General features: G+C 45.3%; 2 protein-coding genes across 3 annotated transcripts in view; one reads left to right on the plus strand and one right to left on the minus strand.

Annotated features, from left to right (window-relative positions):
* The window catches only part of LOC105690124 (sodium/calcium exchanger 2), a 76,988-nt gene that overhangs the window by 37,241 nt on the left and 20,051 nt on the right, over positions 1-19,696 (plus strand). The window contains exons 4-5 of one of the 2 annotated variants that reach the window (XM_012407689.3): positions 2,766-2,957; positions 5,852-6,031. In XM_012407689.3, the coding sequence (XP_012263112.1) occupies positions 2,766-2,957; positions 5,852-6,031 (372 nt within the window). The remainder of the gene's footprint in view (positions 1-2,765; positions 2,958-5,851; positions 6,032-19,696) is intronic. The other variant, XM_048651875.1, reaches the window with a different exon arrangement.
* LOC125500184 (leucine-rich repeat-containing protein 15-like) lies at positions 6,195-15,022 on the minus strand. Its single transcript, XM_048651885.1, has one exon. It carries the CDS (start codon positions 7,834-7,836, stop codon positions 6,391-6,393), a length of 1,446 nt encoding a protein of 481 aa, XP_048507842.1. The 5' UTR covers positions 7,837-15,022; the 3' UTR covers positions 6,195-6,390.

Consider the following 19,696-nt stretch of genomic DNA (forward strand, 5'->3'; position numbering starts at 1 on the left):
AACGTATCTGGAGGTGGTGAATGTTCGAGGCATGTCGTGGTCGGATATTATCAAGTATTTAGTTTTCCGCGCAGGGTAGGGCGAGCGTTACATCTCCTCCTCGCAACATTGAATTCGCAGAGGTTACGAGGATCAGAAAAAGGAAAAAACCTTTTTTTCACTTTATACAAAAGTGGGTACGTGGCACTAGTCGTTTCCGCGCGAGAATCCGCATCGCGAAATGCGTAGAATCGAGTGTAGAATGATTAGATTTTCACAGGAAGATAATGGAAGAAAGAAGACGGTTTTTTTCTCTCGCCTTTGCACGAAAGTTCGACGGTGAACGATCAATGGTACCTGCTAGGAAAAGACTTACCAAGTTTTCAGATCCGCTGTATATTTTGAACCCATACGCGGTGAAAAGCCTCTTTGGCGGGGCTCCAGATTCCTTCGACGATCTTCAGCTATTGTTCGATGCAAATTTCAGGCATAATATTACGCCACGTGGGACAACTATACCCGCATAGCCGATCAAGTGGGTATATCGACGTTCGAGTGGAATGAAGTTGGAGTTTTAAAACTTCCGCGGTAGGAGAAAGCTCTGAAAAAGAAAAATAATCGCATCGATCGGCCACGCATATTTTGCATCACGCGTCATATTTTTTACTTTGATTAAAAATATCTACCACCCTCTTTCCCTCATCCACTCGCGTTATGTTGACCGCGTACACCCTTCGGACAGAGATATTAAAACATAATAAATATTACGGAAAGATATACGCTCCCCGTTATTTACCTTTACGTCCAATCTCACCTCTCGATATCATTGTACCGTCGTCCCCCCACATGATAAATACGGAATCGACTTCGAATTTCCGGAAGGATTCGATTACACCGGGAAATTTTTTGCGTGCGGCGTACAAGGGGCGTGATCGTTACGAGGATGATATTACCAATTTCAGAGATGTGTATCGACGTATGGGTACGAGAAATTCCTTCGTAAATTTTCGCTAATTTTTTCCCTCGCGATCGAAGCGACTCAACCGACAACAAGTATAACTGTCATTCGTGGCAGAGTTTGCCCGTGAAATAAACTACGGGAATAAAAGAAGATGAAATGATAATTTTGGTGCTCTTGCGGTGGAATGAATCTTTCGGAAAGGAAAGGAACTCCGATTTTCCTCTAGAGTGCCGATCCGAGCGTCGGGTAGAGTGCTTGTCCGTTCGTTCAACGAATTCGGAAAGATAGCTGAAAGCTTTCGTCCGCTGTACCGGGAAGGCGAGCGGGAAAAACGGGATATTTTAATCGGGCGAATGCGGCCCAGTGACCGAATATAGTACTGCGAAAAAAAGTTAGCTGCCGAAACAGCAAAATTATACTTCGTTTCAATTAACGAGATGAAAATTTATCCTGAGGTTACAATCGCACGCTTGCCATATCTACGGAATGAACGAAACGCTGATATTTTGAACGAGTGAGTGAAAGTTGCATTTTTTTCATGTAAACTGGTGAGATAAAAAAATTTGGACAGAAACATCGGGGCTGAAGGACCCCGGTGAGGATATTTTTTTACGAAGGCTTCGTCACGACATTGCAGACCGAAGTATGATAAATTGTTACGATAAATAAACGGTGCACGATGTGCTTTTTTTTTTATTAATGCCAAATTTTTGGGTCACTCGAAATTCAACGCCAGATTTTCAGGTTAATTTCATTTTTATTGAAAATATTCAATAACTTGGCGTGTATATAAATATTGTTTATGTTGCTACATATAATTATGCAATAAATTATAACGAAACCGCACGATTATTTCTTTTACGCATATAAATAATTAGAGCAGATAATAAATTATACGATATACACAAGATTTTTTATATACGAAGGATATCTCATTTCCGAATTTCTAATATGAATCCATTTTCGTAACGAAAAGAAAGTGAAAGTTTCGTCAATTTTAAAAAAAAAAAAGGGAAAGGAGAAAGAATGTTTTGAAACGTCATTTCCAACACTTGGTATGGGATATTCTTGCGTACGTAAAAGAATTGATTAGAAAAGTAGACTCCATTATTAATGAATACAGTATGAATATAAATGAATAGATATAATAATAATAATTGCGTTTGGCAAATGATAGATTGCCATAGTGTTTTTTGCGTCACTGTGATTCACTTAATGAATCATTTGTCGTTAGCCTAAAATAGCACGAAATGAGTAGCCTTGCCGCAGTCACAATTCAGCGCAGTAATAGATTATTATCCGCTTCGTTTCAGCTATTTGAATATAAACCGCATATTGTAACTAACAAGTAAGACGCGATAATTATGTTAATAGATAAAAATTAATGCAACTAGTAAAAATTTAGCGATAAAAAATAGCGCTGTTAAAGCCGTAAAAAATTTGTCAGATATATTGTGTATCTCGATGTATTTCTTTACGATAGTATAATAGTTCAGCACAAGGTCAAGGTATACATTTCACGGTATCTGTTTCTCTCAAATTTTACTTCCGTCTGTTGAAATTCGTCGTTACGATCGAGATCGAGGATGAAATAAGCCCAAAGTCAATTCTCGACGCTCACGCTGTGCAATTTTTTCGAAAACTCAGCGACCTCGATCGTCGAACAAACGAATGAAATTGCCAACTTGAATTTTCGCGTGGGTTTCGACGCGTGGGTTACAACGATTATCCTTGATCCTGTACTGCGGTAGTCGTTCGACGACAAAAACAAAAGCTAATCGAAGCCCTTGCCCTATCGGCTCGGGCGTCTGTATTCTGTTTACAGCGGAAGCAGGAATGGCGGCGATAGCGGAACAGAAGCAACCGGAAGAGCGAACGGAGGAAGAAAAAATGGCGTTACTGGGGCGTCCCCGGCTCGGCGAGGTGTCGAGGGCTCAGGTGCGGATAAAGGAATCGAAAGAGTTCAAAAACACGGTCGACAAACTCGTCCAGAGAGCCAACGCCTCGATTCTACTCGGTGAGCGGAAATCCCATTTCACCATTCCGAATACGGTTAGAGGATATTGGTCCGCAAGTTTTTCCTCGCCCCGACTTTCAATTTTCCAGGGAGAAAAAAATTTAGTCACACGCCTTTATAAACATGAAAGCGTTTCGTGAATACGAACACGGTTCGACTTGGCTCCCGAATTTGACGACGAGTTACAGTTTCTTACTAACCACCGTACGATGATTTTCCCTTGGAATATAGGAGGAAACTTTACGAGGAAAGTTCGACTTCCGAAGTCCCGGGACTGTGGCCTGGCGAATCCCTATTATATGTCCAACAGTTTCCTAGATTTACACACGTCGTATAGGTATACGCTGAAGTAATATCCATATCGAGGGGTTAGTTTTCAAAGGCGAGCGAACGTACGGTGAGAGAGCTCGAGTGTTTGTCGATGGAAGATAAACTGGAGACTCTGGTACTTCGTTTCGCGATCCGCGCACATCGTTGATCTTGGGAGAAATTTTCTTCTACTTCTTCTTCTCTTCAACGTCTGCGATCACACGACGTTCGAAAGAAACATTTTAGTCGCACCGACTCTGAATATGATTCGATTTATCCGTCTGTATTTTAAAATGGAAATTTCTCCTGTCTTTCAACCATTTTACAAGGACTCCGTGAAATTATATCCGCAGGGGTTGCGAACAAAGAATCGTCGATCTAAAATGGACACGCGATGTTTTGTAATTTAGACTTTTATTCGTCGAGATTTCTTCCGATCTCAATTATTTTTTTTCCACGTGATCTTTGTCACGCTACGACGAGATGTCTTCCAATGAAAACTCGACGCTGAATTGATCATCGATTTTTGAATCGATATACACCTGATATCGGGCGCAATCGCCCGGAGCCGTGTAATTTCTCGCCACCGATATAATCCCGAGGAAATCTAATCTCGAATCATTCGACCCTGACAAGCTTATCCCGCGCTAATCTCTTTATTAATCGGAAGTTTCAGGAAACAATTTTCCAATTCCATCGAGATCTGAACGTACTATACGGCTTGCCTATATCGCCCCTTCGTTCCCCGATATTTGATATTTTTTTCTCATATTTTACGTCCACCGCGTTGCGGAATTTTCGCACCGTCACGTAACCACCCTTAATACCCGTTACGCTACCTGTGTGCGCTTTCCTCCTATACCTTTCTAAAAGCTGCAGCGCCCGTAACTCCGCGCGTTCCAACTTTTACCCGCGCGAGAAAACACAAACGTGCGAAAGTTTGTTTTAGTTTATCAACAAAGAGTTCTCGACCGCGAATCCCACTAGGAAATCCATCTCGATGGTTCATTCTCGTTTGCTTTCACCCCCCTATCTTTTTTTTTTTTTTTTTTTTTTTTTTTTGGTTCAGACCCCGACGCTGCCCCAGTTTGCCAGGGACACGCCCGGCCGGCGATATTCACGCCTATTTCACCCCTCCGCACACACGTGTAATATATTTCAAGGGCATCCCGGATGATCCGGCGCCTCGGGTACATAGTTTTCCTCCCATTCCTATTTGCTCTACTTTTTCCTCACATATCTGCAGCGATCCGTTGATCAAGGATAATCGGGCTCAGATCTTTGTTTGACTTTCCGTTGTGCGAGAAAACAAACTTTGCTCTAGTATTTGTGGGAAAATATTTTGAGATCCTTTCTGGATTTCTTGAAAAAGCTGCGGCTTGAAGGTGAACACAAGCTGAGAAGTGCGTCCGCGGTCAGACAATCTTTTGGGAACAACGATGAGCCGTTTTTTTCACGCCAACTCAAGGAGAAGGACGTTACTGTTATGTGCATATACCGAGCGAAACCCCAGTAAAAATTTTACGTGAAAATCCATCGAGTAACCGTCCCGTACAACGGCATATGGGAAAATAAAAAAGAGTCGGTCCGTTTCAGAAACGTGTTTTGAGAAGCGCTTTTGCCGCAGACGAAGTTGAAACAACAAAACTTCTGTTGGTAAGATATTATTTCTTCCGGGCAATGGCGAAATGAAAATGAGGTATATATACAGGGGGAAACGGTTCCACGAGCATTTCCGCCCAGCTGCACGCGAGTGGAGAGAGAACATCTAAAAAGGGATAATTTTACGTGGAAGGACTCGGATGTTGCCTAAGTCGTTATATTTCCAGAGGTCGTATAACTTTAAGGCGACCCGAGTGTATCTCAATTAACCTCATCCCACACTTTCTAACTTTATAGCCTAATGAAAATTTCTGTTTCTTATACCCGGGATACGGCCACCGCAAATTTGTTTATGTAGCTACGTTCGCCACACGCAGAAACAGCCGCGCAACCCTGAAATCAACTAGAGTCTCCTGCGTTCCATCTATCATCCGCTCTTCCTTCATCAATTCGGCTAACAATTTGATATGCACATTTCTGAATCCGAATAATATCCGCTCACACCGACGACGGGAACAAATCCTATTCGACATCGAGACGCGTGAAGATGTAGAATGGACATTGATCGATTTGCATAAACCGGTGTTATGTCGGTGCGGTTTTCCCAAACGGTATTCCCAAGTCTAAAATCGTAAAGAGAATCCAAACGTAGCTCAAACGTCGGTGAGAACACCACACAGGGTGCATCTCCAGTTCCTCAGATAGCCTATCAATGTTTACATTTTCCATGGAATTCAAACGAACGATCCAACGCGTCGCCTTCGTTCGACGCCCCATCCCGTGTGCTACCTACGTGTAACAACCCTTACCAACGTTGACGCGATAAAAAGTGGGTACTCGGCGCAACGGAGTAGGTACGACACCTAGATGCTTTATTATCCCTCCGCGGCATCTGTACGCCGGCACGTACGGTCGATGAAATTTGCAAGTGGCCATTGCGAAGGATGCGGTAAACGATGGTACGACGTGTATTTTTTGTCCAGGTACCAGTTCGTGGAAGGAGCAATTCACGGAAGCTTTGACCGTCAGCGGCGATGGTGCGGGCGACGAACAGGACGGCGAGGGCGGAGGTAGCCAACCAACATCACCGAGCACCATGGACTACTTCATGCACTGGCTTACCATGTTCTGGAAACTTCTCTTCGCCTTCGTTCCACCGACAGGTCAGTGATTCCCGCTTACAAATTACGCTCTACGGCGGTCTTCGTTTCAAACTTTTCTCGCGTTTGGAAAAGGCCTCGGATTAATATATTGCGGTGCTCTTCAACGCATTTCTTTTGAAATGAAAACTCGGTTCCGTCAAAAAGCGGCGGTCTTTGGTCGTTTTTTTTTTTGTTTCTTTTATTATAAAATTCAATCAACCCACATACACGCGACATTTATTTTATGGAAGGTCACAGACACTGTACCTAACCTAACCTCATGTAGCATACAAATAGAATACGCTGCACTTTTTTGATAAAAGAACGAACAATATTCGACGGGAAAAATGCCTGGACAAGTTCAAGGTCGTCTTCTTCGTTTATACGGGAAGTTCGGATTCGTTACCCTGTAGAATAAGCGTCATAGTTTCCGGGACCTTCGAAAACCAACGCGCGCTGATGACGGCTAATGGGTTTTCCGTTAGCGAGAGGATACGCAGATTTGGCATTTTGTTGATCCGGATGTTTTCGATGTTCGTGAACTGGTTGTTGTTGAGATTGAGGGTCTTCAGGGATCCGGATGTGGGTAAAGCGTCTTCGGGGATCATCGAGAGGTCGTTACCAGCCAAAGAGAGAACTTCCAACTTGGATAGTTCGGAAAGAAGCTGGTTATCGAGGCTGGATATTCCGGTGTAATTGAGCGTAAGCTGTTTCAGAGATGCCAAGTTGGAAAAAATGTCGCCAGCGATGGTCGAAAGTTCGTTGCTTTCGAGATGCAGGATCTCCAGATTTACCAGACCCCCGAACGCGTGTCTTATGCCGTTCGTTAGGATATTATTGTGCTGCAGATAGAGGAAACGCAGCGACTGCAAATTGTCGAATGTCCCGTTTCTTATTTCCGAAATAAAATTTCTAGAAAGATCGAGGGTCACCAAATTCGGGGTCTCGCTAAAGGAGTCCACCTCCATCTTGGTAATCGTATTGTTACGGAGAGACAATTTTTCCAATTTAGAATTGGCTAACTTGAGGAAACGTCCTTCGCAGTACGAGCGGCACACCGATTGGATGTCGTTACCGTCCAGACGAAGTGTCGAGAGGTTCGGCAGGAGCGACGCGTCGAATTTATGAACACAAGATTGCGTGAAATGGAGACCGTTCAGAGCCGGAGCGAATTTTTTCAAATTCGAAACCTCCTCCTCGTTCAAATCCAGCATCGGATTGCGACAAAGATGGAGTTCGGTCAAATTCGGAAGTCCGCCGGAAACGAAACTCAAATGTTCGAGATCATTATTTTCAACGAATAGGTGCGTGAGCCTCGGCAAAAGCGAATCGAACCTCAAAGTGCAGGTGAGAATTCCGCGGTCAAAAAGTACCGGTCGAATAATAGCGCGGCTCATGAAATCACTCCGTACGAAGGTGATGTCCTGACGAACGGACGGCGACCTGCAATTATCGTTCAAGTTCAAGGTCTCCAAATTTTTCAGCTCCGCGAACGCTCCGAGATCCAGAGAGGGTATCATGTTATCGGCTAAACTGAGATGCCTCAGCCTCGGCAGATGCGAGAACGTTGCCGACGTCACGTGGTTTATTCTGTTCCCGTCCAAATTCAGCCTCGTTACGAATTCGTTCTGAATAAATCCATCTGGCAAGTGACTTATTCCGATACCTCCGAGATTCAGGGATAGGTTTACTTGATCTTCCAGAGGGCACTCCCTCGACATAGACGACGAATCTTCACCGCTGCTTTCGGCCGACGATAAACTTGTGGCGGCTGATATACCAACCGCCAGCAAAACCTGCACCAACAGGACCTTGGTATTCCACATGTTCGATATTCGTTGCTGCAAATAACCGACGATTATTAGAAATTTTTCATATCACAAAAATTTTGTTCGATATTTCAAATCACGGGCTATAAGAATATATGGGTTCAATTTGAAATCGGAGTCCCGAAAGGTGATGGATTTTTGCAGAAAACGCCCAGGTCCATTGTCGGCGAAGAATGAGCTGACATGGTTTGCGAAATTTCCCGATTCCATCGATTTTTAGAATCCGTACGCGAGCGAATGATTCATGAGTTTGTCTTCCACATTTTGTGTCATGTTTTATGCCAGTTTCACGAAAGTTCCTTTCAATATTAGTTTCGAGCAATTACAATTCTGCGACTTTCCGATGAAATCCGTGTATGCACGAGTACGAAATATCGCTTCCAAGTGGCGACGACATTTATGATAAATCAATCACGTGTAATTCCACTTTGTTCCGCAAGTCGGGCGGAATGGGATTAACCGGACCGAAATAATTCCCGATTGCGAACGGTGAATTGTTTGAAAAACAGGAGATAAAAGAAAAAAAAAAGGTTTTTTTTTCCTCTCACGTTTACAGTCGTTACAACCGACACACAAATTTAATCGTACATATACGGTACGAAAATCAAACTGATAGAAATAATTGTTTACATTTTTTTTCGTATTGCTAAATTTTTATGCTGATACTTTTTTTTTCCACTAGTTGGCCAACTCGACAAACAGAAATATGATTCACCATTTGGGAATTGATACTTGCCTCTTTTCTTCGTACGAATGACGATATTCACAGCAACGAAATTGACGATGACAGAAAGAAAATAAATAATAAGAATAATAACGTTACTATGGATTATTACTTTTTATTTTCCAACAAACGATCGCGTCGAGTGAAAATTATGGAATGAAACCGAGCATCGCCGGGATGATTTCTTCTTCGAAATCTATCAAACGCGTCGGCAGAAAAATATTTACCACGTAATTTTAATCAAAAGCTTCGGATAACGGCGTACGTATATTGAGGAAAAGTTGGCGGTAAACAAAAGCAAATAGGTACGTATTATTCATAAATTGTTTGTCAAGCGTCATATATATATATGTCACGAAGAGGGCATGTAATCATTGACACCCTGAGATTACGGCGAAATTATACGTACATTAATACAAATAACATATTTCCCGATTACCGTACAATTAGTGATTATTTATTATGGAAGTGATTAACGCCCACTCGTTCCGTGCTATCAATTCAATTAATATCTGTGCGCGACCTCGCCATCGACCCCGTGCAGCGTATAGTCACCCGGAGCGTACGACATTCGATGAGCGGTAAATAGAACAGAAAAAAACAAAAAAAAAACAAAAAAAAAAACGGAAAAACAAAAAACAGATTAGCGACAATCGTTCGCGATGCGTTAATTAAACTGTCGACGAAGAATTACATTTTCGAAAGCGTATAATTAGCCAATTATTATCTTTCGTTGGGCCACCGTTTTGTTTTGTTTTTTTTTCTTCTTTTTTTCAATATCACGGCACGCTCGCGACAGGTGTCCCTCGGGATTGGAAAATAAAAGACCGAGTCGATTAACTCGGTATCGTTCGTAACCCTGCAGGTCCGTGCGTTCGCCGTGAGTCATCGTTCCGCGGGATGAGGCGAGGGCACCGTATAATATTAGAGAGATATCGCGGAATCCCTGGGGAGTCGGTCGATCTCGTACCATTACCGTCATTCCTTCTCTCCGTGGTAAGATAATCTTGTTAAAACTATTCCAAAATTTACGACACTATAATAATTCAACTGTGAGTGTAAATCCGAGCTCACAGCGGCGTCGTGTCCCCTGGATTCCAGGCGGCGCGGGCGACTAAACGCCCCTTCTACGTACGATACCCGTACACGTCACACCGTACTGTAATACACGCGGGCGAAAGAGGGTGGCGAGAAAATCTTCGGCTTAATCCCTGCACTTCTGGGAATAATCATAGAAGCGTTGCTCTCTCGTTCGTCGTTCGTGGCGGCGGAGATGAAACGTAAAATAAAAACGAATCGAATCCAAGTCGAATGTCTCGCTGGGTTTACTCTCCCCTTCAAAGAAGTCGGCGTTACGAATGAGAAGAGAATAAAGAAAGAATACTTTTCCGGAAGCGAGACGTGAAAATGGCGATTTTTTTTGTTCAATGATTTTATCAACCCCGTCCGGGGTCTACGGGGACGCCATCTTCGATTTGACGTTTGTTTCTCGGGCTGTGTAACTCGGACGTCGGCTGTCTTTTCTTTTCCGCATCGCTCGACGTAGCAGTAGTAGGGCGAGACGTCGCGTCGGTTCACGCGTCTTTTGTCGAAACGACGTGAACGGACTACACGTCGACGTCGTTTTTACGATTTTCCGACGATCCGTAGCCGGTGTACACGTATGGGATTCGACGTCCTTCTGTTGTGCGCTCGTAACTTTTTGAGACGTCGTTGAACTCTTCGGCTTTTATTCTCACGGTATACAGACCCTACGTCTTCCGTGGATTGAACGATCGGACGGCGTTCCGGCAACGATCCGAAGATTTTTAGGCTCAGATATTATTGTCGAATGAATTGAAAGCCTCCATCGCGTGCACCGGCGTTATCATCGCGTTCGGCGAACTACGCCCGAAGGATTTTTCACGGTGGGGAAAAAAGATTACAAATAGTAGCAACATAGACTCGCAGAGATCATTTCCCCAGAGAATTCTCAACGCTCTATAAAATGCGGAATGTTCCTCTTTCAAATATCAATTAACCGTCGTCAATTGAAAGAAAAAAAGCTCGGTTCTCGTCGACGCCGTCTCGATTTTTCCTCGATCATCAGCCGAAACAGTTTTTGAAGTTTTTGTATGAAAAAATGGCGGCTTCAGAAGTTTGCTTTTTGCATTTTTATCGTCCTGCAAGATTGGTAAATCGTGAAATCGCGTATCAAAATTGAGAATAAGAATCCATTCACGATTTTGGGACGAATTCGAGAACACTGGATTTTCAGTTTATTCACGGCAACAATCCGAACTTCGTTTTGTATCGCATAAAACGTCCCTCGCGCTAAAATGGGGTGAGTTAAAGGCTCGAGAAAATCAGATTCGATCCCCGCTGAACCGGGTCGTACAAGGTGTTCCCGGCGTTCTTAAAACCCACCCGATCTCTCGAGGCTGAACTTGATACTTGAAACTAGAATCCTGTCTCCGATTCGAGGATTTAAAGTTTCGATACAATACATTCGAATATATGTATATCGTCGGCGGTGAAGCCACGCGCGAGGCTGGAGTTTGAGAAAGATACTAAAAAATTTTCATTCGCTTTGCTTTAATGTTCGTTAAAATTTCTTACACGGTGAAATTCGGTCTCGAGTGTACAAGGATAAGTCCTGTAAGTACTTTCACGCATTCCCTCGACTGCTCAAAATTCTAAATTAATCCGAAGCCCTAATCGCGAGGGGGAAAAGTTACGCTAGACTTTCGCCCTCGCCGCCCCTTATTAGCCACAAACCTTCATAGTTTCGCGTTATCGATCGACCTTTTGCTTTGCGTAACGACTGATATACCGTTACGCACACACGCATTCAAAGCCCTGTCAATCTCATCGCCGTCCAATCCATCAAGCGTTAATAAATCGTCGAAAATGACGGCGGGCGCTTTGAATGCAGATATGGACTGTATTCGAAACGATCGGATCTATGCGCTATCGCGGAGCCTTCGCGTTTTACTAATTTGAAAAAAAAAAAAAAAAAAAATGTGTCAGCGAAAAAAAAATTAAAATCAAATCTGAGCTTATCTCAAATTTCGAATCGAGAAAGATTTTTATCCGCGCGGTGTTTTAGTTTCGGCTATCAAAACACGATTGCTATTCGATTTTAAAATCATCATTCCGAGCGAAGCTTTTGTTCCGACTTCTCTAATGAAAATGGCCGAAGCTTTTTCTCTCTTCTGCGCTGTATCGGAGTTTTTTTTAACGGTAAATAACCTAACCTATACGTCGGGGTGTTCCAATTTGAAAATAGTTCAATCGTAAGCGATATACGAATTAATCAAAGTAAAGTAATGGACGGTAACAGATCAGTTCGCGGGCGCGTGGAACGAAAAAAGCGAGTAAAGTTCGTAGACCGCAATGTAAACTGAGAAATTCGAGTCGTAGAATAAATGAGAAGACTCCGTCATGATTTAGGTATACGGCCGCATGTGATAAATACCATGCGGTAGTTTCGCAAATTGTAGTAAATTTGTCTACCGAGTCAAATTATTATGCGGTTGGTTTAAATGCAAGAACGTGCATCGCGTCGTCGGTATAATATACGCGCTGGTGGGGTTTTCAAAACTAACGTTACTTCGGATCCTTGAACGAACTTCAAAGGACCCCCCAGTCCCCGTAGACTTCCAGGCCTGCAGAGGCTAATTAACGTTCTCCAAAAGTCCGACGTTGGTAACGTACAAACTGAAGGTTTCCCCTCTAACTACAACCTACGACGCGACGCGAAGTTTCAGCGAACGTCAAATTACGCGTTGCCTATAAAAATAATGGCAAAAATAAAAAGAGCCCGAAGAAACGGAGGTACGAAAAAGAAAATTGGATGGCCAAAGCTCTGCGGGATCATCAATGATAACGGCGAAAATGAGCGACTTTGAAAGACTCGCGTTAAAGTTATAATAACGTGTATAACGTCCCCTACGCAAACGTGAAATGACGATTGTACCGAGTCGACGTGGGGGGCGCTTTTTCTCTTTTTGTTTGTTTTTTTACGCCCGTGAGGTTATCTAACAGGTGAATGTCACGGGGAAAAATGTTTGGGACATAAAAACGAGTAACCCGGAGACCCGCGATACCTGTTCTGGTATGGGGTGTATGATAAGCTTCCCGCGCGAAACAGGAGAAGCAATATCTGCCGTCGGGTGTTAGCGGGACATTTTACTGTGGTAAGAAGCTTTATGTTATTCGGTTTTTCCACTCCCGGAATAATGCCACCGAATCTACTATCCCCCTAGGATAGTGAGGAAGTTGACAAAAAGTTGACGGTCTAGCCGAGAAAATATTCGTTCCTCCCGAGACGAGAGGAGAATGTACACGCCGGAGGGGAAGGAGGGACAAAAATCAAACTGCGAGTCGAAGATCGTCGGAGATACGATGTCTGAATTTCCTTGGAAAACTCGGGCTTTCCGCCTTGACTGACACCCGGCGGTTTCGAAAAAATATACACGCGAAACATCCATCAATATCGCGTCGATGTATTCACTCCTGGCGTAAGGACTTGGAAATTTTTCATTCGCTTGACCTCCCGGCGTCTGCGAACGGGTACAGAAAAACCTTTTTTTGAATACCGCCGCGTAAATCCTCGGCAAAGGAGACCCCACAAGCCGCGGAAATTCCTTGGAATTTATTACACATCAAACCCTGCAAGAGGGAAAAAAAAAAAGAAAAAAAAAGCGAAGGGCGAGGTCCGCCGAAAAAAATTCCAAGGGAAACCGAATGGAAAATGCTTCGAATAGTACCGCAGCGAACTTAACGTCGAAGTAGACGGCCAGACGGACGTGAATTTTATTTCGTCTGAACAACGAGGAGATCGATGACGCTTTAAATCCGAATTCCTTCGAGACCGTCGGAGAAGTGAATATTTCCAAGAGGTAGAACAAGTAGCGAGTACGGGAGTGGAGTTTGTTAGCGTACCGCAAACTAGTTTGCATGTCGCGGCGTGCGGTCGCGAATCGTTAGTAGGTGAAAATATGAAATTTCAAATTGGATAACGCGACGGTCCGTCGAGTCGAATACACGACTCGTTTGTATATCCACCGCCGTACTGACCACAGCCAATTCTCTGACCTGACTCTAATTCCGTCCACGTGTCAACGGATCCGTATACCACACCGTACCGTGTTCAACAAATTATTCTACACCCTCCGCGTGTTCAGCCACACGTGGAAATTTCTTTGCGGTAGAAAACCCCCCGCAGTCGCGGACCGCACCCTCGGGATCCGCGCTCTGAATAATAATAACCTCGGCAATAGTTATCTGCTTTCGTAGAAACAGACGCCGCTGTAAGTACCGACACTTCGCAGGTACGACGAATAATTGCTGTAAGTAGGTCATCGACTCATTGCTGTTTTTTAAAACACATTGCTGACGTCGACGCATCTACTACGGTACGCGCAGCGGTCAAACCCGACTGGCGTTCATACACCGATATTATTCGTAAGAGCCCTTTGCGAGTGGCTCTAATTGAATATCGACATCGACTAACATCTCCTCGAGTTGCAACTGTCCGCATGTGAAATGTACCGGAATAACGAACATCGATCCAAGAACAATGACGACGAGGGGAAAGGATCGTGGGAATTCAGGTTTTAGACGTGTGCACCGATCGATCTGAAGGAATCGATTTCGTCAGATCCGAGGGTCTTTTTTTATCCGGTCAAGATGTTCGCGGCGAGTGTTTTTTCGGCGTGCTTTACAAAGAACCGAATCGATTGACGATGCACTTAGTTCCGCCACTTCGCGATCAGTGAGCGGTATTTTATCGCGGCCCCGGATCCCCGAGCGCAGGTCCTTTCATTTTTTAAACGCGCCTGTACCGCCAGAAAAGCTCCCGCTCCCGAGGACGCCGTTTAACAAATGAAAGCGAACCGAACATCGAATGCCCGCTATTGTACAAAAACTCCTTCGCTCTTCCCGAACGAAGGATGAACAGGATCTGTGACGATTTCGCAGGGAAAAACAAAAGTAGAGGATGTTCGAATACCCCGCACGTTGTATTACTTCCGTTTTTTATTCCGTTCGCCGAAAATTTCATAACCAATACAAGACGAAATGAATTCAGAGTGGGCGGCGTATTCGGCACAGAGAAAATTCACTCGCAAATTTTTTTTCACAATCGAACAAAGCGAGCGAGCCAAACTCCCGCGGGCACAAAAGGCGTTCGATTTTAAAATGTACGGTAATATACGGAATTTTAGTCAGAAAGTGGTCTAGCTAAAATCGAGCTCCCGATGTCGCGAAATTTCCGAGTTCCGATTACACGCTTAAAACCGAGACACCCGTTACACGATACGTACCCACCACCGGAATGAAAAATCTCCCCCCGGCTCGCGGTCGTCGGGACATAAGCAAAAAGTTTCGCCTCCCGTAGATGCTCTCAAAAGTTTCATCCTCTCCGTATATATAATTCTTCCGAGTCAGGGAGAAAATATGCGCGCAGTTTCTTCATCCTTTTGTCGTAGCTTTTCCCCGTTATAAATCCCCCCCCCCCCCCCCCCCGCGCGAAATTCCCTCGTATCTCGCTTGGTAAATTGTGCGCAAGTAACACGTGAGCTCGTTTTCACTCGGGTCTTGGATTTCGGACAGGGTCGCGCAAGTCGCTTCTCTTTTTTTCCCCCTTTCCTTAGCCGCTTCTCTTTTATTTCCCATACGTGCAACGTGTGTGAAAAGCAGGCCGTTGATATTCTCGGGACGCGTCGCTGCAGATAAGGGGAAGTCTCTAATTCAACGAAAGGCCACGTTGACGTCGTGCGGCTTCCGAAATTTTACCCGCAAGCGAAACAGTCGCTCGTCCTTCCCGAGCCTTTGGGCGCGGTACTGCGGAGTGGACGGCCGGCCGAACACTACCCGTAGCTCGAAAAGTCCGATCGGAGTGCGGGCTGATCGCGATCCCGTTTCGTAGGAGCCTCCGGTCCGATTCGCCGATAACGAAATCCTCCGGGGCGCGTCAGCGTCGAACCGTGATCGGCGCTAATGGTCCATCGAACGACTCGCCCCGCCCCGCACCGCACGGGGCGAATCGAGCGATTTATTCAAAAGCCGATGAAATACGACGACGGTTATCCAGCTCGTCTGATTTATCGAAGCGCGACATGTTCCGGCGTTCGTCGTATCGGTTAACGCTCATTGTCAGACTGTAACATCAGCTCTTTCGGTGTCCACGGTCCCTTCCTTCGTCCGATGTTCGATCGTTCGTTAGGACAAAATTTGATCGACGATTGAACAAAAATAGCGGAGCTCGGGGTGTCGACGAGTCGATTCTATCGTTGACCGACGGTCGAGCGGACGGACGGGTTTACACGATCGTTGGGCACCGCAGCTGCCGCGGAACGTGCGAATCTCCCGCACCGACCGAAGGGGACCCCCCCCCCCCCCCCCCCCCGCGGGTCGCGCGCTCGACACCCGCGGCCTTGTGTGCTCGCATCACACGCCGTGTCCAAACTTCGAACGGGTGAAATTCGTTTGCTCTGCTACGGCGCGAATAGTTTACGCTCGACCGATACGGTGGCTCGTTAAATTATCTTCAAACAAACGCCACAAAATACGCGACGGAACTCCTCGTCGCTTCATAATCCGCGATTTCCGTGTCACGGAATCGTCGCTGATCACCTCGAATATCACACGAGGATTCAGGAGTCAAGATATCCCGGAGCCGAGGGGAGACTTTCCGCAACTAATCTTGACGGTGCGGATGGATTGATGAGATTTCGGAAGTGGGTTAACTGCGCGGTGAACTTCCGATTGAATGCAGGCGTCGTGCACGAGCGCAATTCACAGCAGCCGCGTCCCGAGGCATAATTTGCCTTGTCGCGTACCGCGGAGCTGATCGAAACTTTGAAAATCGCTGGAACTACACGCCCCGATACCCGTGTTTATCTCGCGATAAGTTTTAACCGGGTAGTTAGCAGACGCGACTCGTTCCCCGAAGTTGCGTCGTACGCTCTTTTACCGCAGTTCAGGCGACACTCGAGTTCTCGACTTCCCACCGAGATTATCCTGCAGTCGCTGCCGATCGACCGGAATCGAATAATCAGTCACACGAATCGCGCTTTTGACTGTCGCTCGGTTGACAAATCGGCGAAAATTTTCTCAATGAAGTTGATTCGTGTTTTCGCTCCGATTAGACGAAACTAGTTGCGGCGGATTTCGAGTTTGCCTCGATGCCGCAGCTACGTAGCTTCCAAAAGTATCGATGCCCGTCGCCCGATACCCGGGCGGTAGGTATTATACCCAGCGACTACGTGTCCCGGTAACTCAATCTTTCGAAACACGACCCTCTACCGGTGACCTAGAAATTACCGATCGCACGCGACACGCCTTCCGATAAACCAACCAACGTATATAATGCGGCAACGTTGCCGCCTTTACTATTTATACGCCACGTTGTACCGCTCCGTTTACCCCGGTTTACCGTTTACGGCATCGGTCCACCATCCGATCCTCCGACGACTCCTTGTTATTCATCCCCGATTACCTCGCGATCTCCGATCCTCGATTACGACAGTCGCGTTAGCATTTTCAACGGCGATCGCGGGGCGAGGAAGAGAAATACATGCAGAACTTGAAATCAATTTTATTTTATTTTTTTTTATTTTTTTTTTCCACATCAGAAACGAAACGAAGCAATCGTTTCGCCGTGCGACGAGGATGAAAACTTGGTCGTGAACGAGGAGCGATTCCATAAATCCGGAAATAGGAGATAATAGGCGATACGATATCGCACGGCGCACGTTAATGGCTTTATGCGAGAAAACACGAGGTCGTAGAAAAGTGCATCGCGGTGAGCCTTTTATGGTATCGAGTGTCGGAACGTTTTATGATAGCGCAACCTTGTGAAGGGTAAATTTTCTGTTTTCAAGGTTTACTCGTTCCTCGAAAAACCGAATCAGCTTTCGATTCTCGAAGAGGAATTCGGTCGTTTGCAGGATGGAAAAATTGAACGATGATTTCATTCGGTGTCATTCCGACCCAAAGGAGCATAAAAAAAATGCAGATATGATCGAATCAAGGACCGCCTCGATGCGAAGGGTTACAACAATTATCGATCCAAAATGTCGAGGGGCCATCGAACGCGGTGTCTAATCGTTCGTACCGCTTGCGGCGTAATCGCGAGCCTTTGAATACCTTATTATTACACGAAACGCGGTCGCGATTCGATCATTCGATTCGCTGTATAACGGGAGGAGGTGGAAAATTCGAACAATGGAGATAATGCCGTGAAACAAGTTGAGGGGACTTGAATTGCTTCCGTATATATACGATCCTCGCTCGTTGTCTTTGCACACCTGCCTCTTCCTTTCAGACTTCAATTTCTGGAACGGATGATCTCAATCCCGCGTCTTTATTCCCCTAATTGGCCAGCTTTTCAACCGGACGGATTTCGGTCGTCGCTTTCCTCCATCCGATGTAATTCCTACGGGTGTACGGAGAATCAACCTTCCGTTTTTTTTTTTGTTTTTTTTCCGGTTCGCTACGCAAATAAAATTCAACTCTGCCCGATTCGGGTCGATTTCCAATTTGGTTTTTTAGAAAAAATGTATACAAGTGATCAAACTTATGACAAAAACGATCGCTCGGTGATATTCGTTCCGCACATCCCGTGACCGAGTTCGGTTCCTATGATGATTTTTTCATTTGTTTTCACCGTCCTTTGTCCGTTCCTCTTCTCTGTACGTACCGACGCGCGTCTACATATAGATCGTATGCATAACGTATCCTGTTTTCTGCTCTGCAATTCACCTGCCCGGATTTACGACCCGTCGCTCTGTTGTACAGAAATATTGCAAATATCGCGCAGAGGTACTCGAGAATCGCGACACGCGGCAAATGTATACATATACGTATGTATACATTGTGTACGTATAGTCGGAGTTCGCTGTGAGACGATTTACATACAACTAACCACGTACGTACGTACACTCGCTGCATTTTCATCACCTCCGCTGAAACGTCATCACAAAGCTGACGATTATAACTCAATGACGATTCCCCCTTTTCCTCCGTCGTCGTGTATCGCCGGAAAATTATACCTCATCCGTATCCGTATTCATATTGAATTTCTTGCGGAGTGAATAGGCGTTTGGATTTTTTTACTCGCGATAGAAGTCAGAGTTTTATCAACGGAAATCTATAAACTACGCTCTACGTAGGCCCGGGATGAACGGGGGAAGAAAAAATAATCCCAAAGAAAGGTTTCCCGGTGGTCGTTGCGCTGCAATTACCGGAATGAAGATTGGGGCAGTTCCTGAGCACCGAAGGCCATCGATCCGAGACGCATTGGGGAACCTGTAGATCGTCTGGGAGCATCAAATCTGTCAGGCGGAAGGACATCGGCTAATTGGTGGGTCGGGGGTGTCGGGCGGGAGTTAATCCCTTTGAAACATAATACGGTCGTCCCGTAGCCCGCGGGATCGGGCGGACGCGGAAATCGAACCGTCGCCTTTACGTTCCGACTGCGCGACGCGACGTCCTCTATGGTCCTACGTAACTCTCACGTACAGGCAATCTACGAGAGTCTTTTCTTTTTTTTTTTTTCTCTCTCTCCGGGCCTACGGCGTTTCGGAGAAAGCTCGATCTCCCGTCCCGACTTTTGCCTCGTGGCGGGGCGCGGCGCGGCGCAAGTTTTTCAAACCAGACGAACATTGCAACTCTCGAGCTTTCGAGGCTCTCGTATACGTATAAACTTGGCTTTTCAACGCTCGCCGTTAATCATTTACTTTGGGCCGACACGCCGCGAGTACGCCGGCCACGACGTATCTTTAATATTTTTCAATTACATCGCATTTACGCTGCCACCTTGGCAGATTCCTATTAAACGTAGTCGTAATAAACGTCCGCGGATCTACGCGCGATACGAAAAAGTTTTTCGCCATTTTTTATCCCGCTATACATATAAACACGCCGAATGCGTCGAGCGAGGAGTTCGTGAGAGTCGGGCGTGTTTGAAGAAAAAAAAAAAAAAAAAAAAAACAAACAAACAAAGCGAAGAAGAGAAAAAATCAAACGCATATTAGGAATTTACAGTGGAGCAATAAAAATTAATTCTCGACCAACATCCGCCCTCGATAACCTTGCACCGATTGCACTCGGTTGCGAACGATAACGATTCGAGAGTTCCATATA

This window comes from Athalia rosae, chromosome 3 (genome assembly GCF_917208135.1).
Source record: "Athalia rosae chromosome 3, iyAthRosa1.1, whole genome shotgun sequence".
Classification (NCBI taxonomy): domain Eukaryota; kingdom Metazoa; phylum Arthropoda; class Insecta; order Hymenoptera; family Athaliidae; genus Athalia; species Athalia rosae.

Bases quoted from the DNA above. Each gene is read 5' to 3' on its own strand.
- LOC125500184 (XM_048651885.1), bottom strand. From the start codon at position 7,836: ATGTGGAATACCAAGGTCCTGTTGGTGCAGGTTTTGCTGGCGGTTGGT.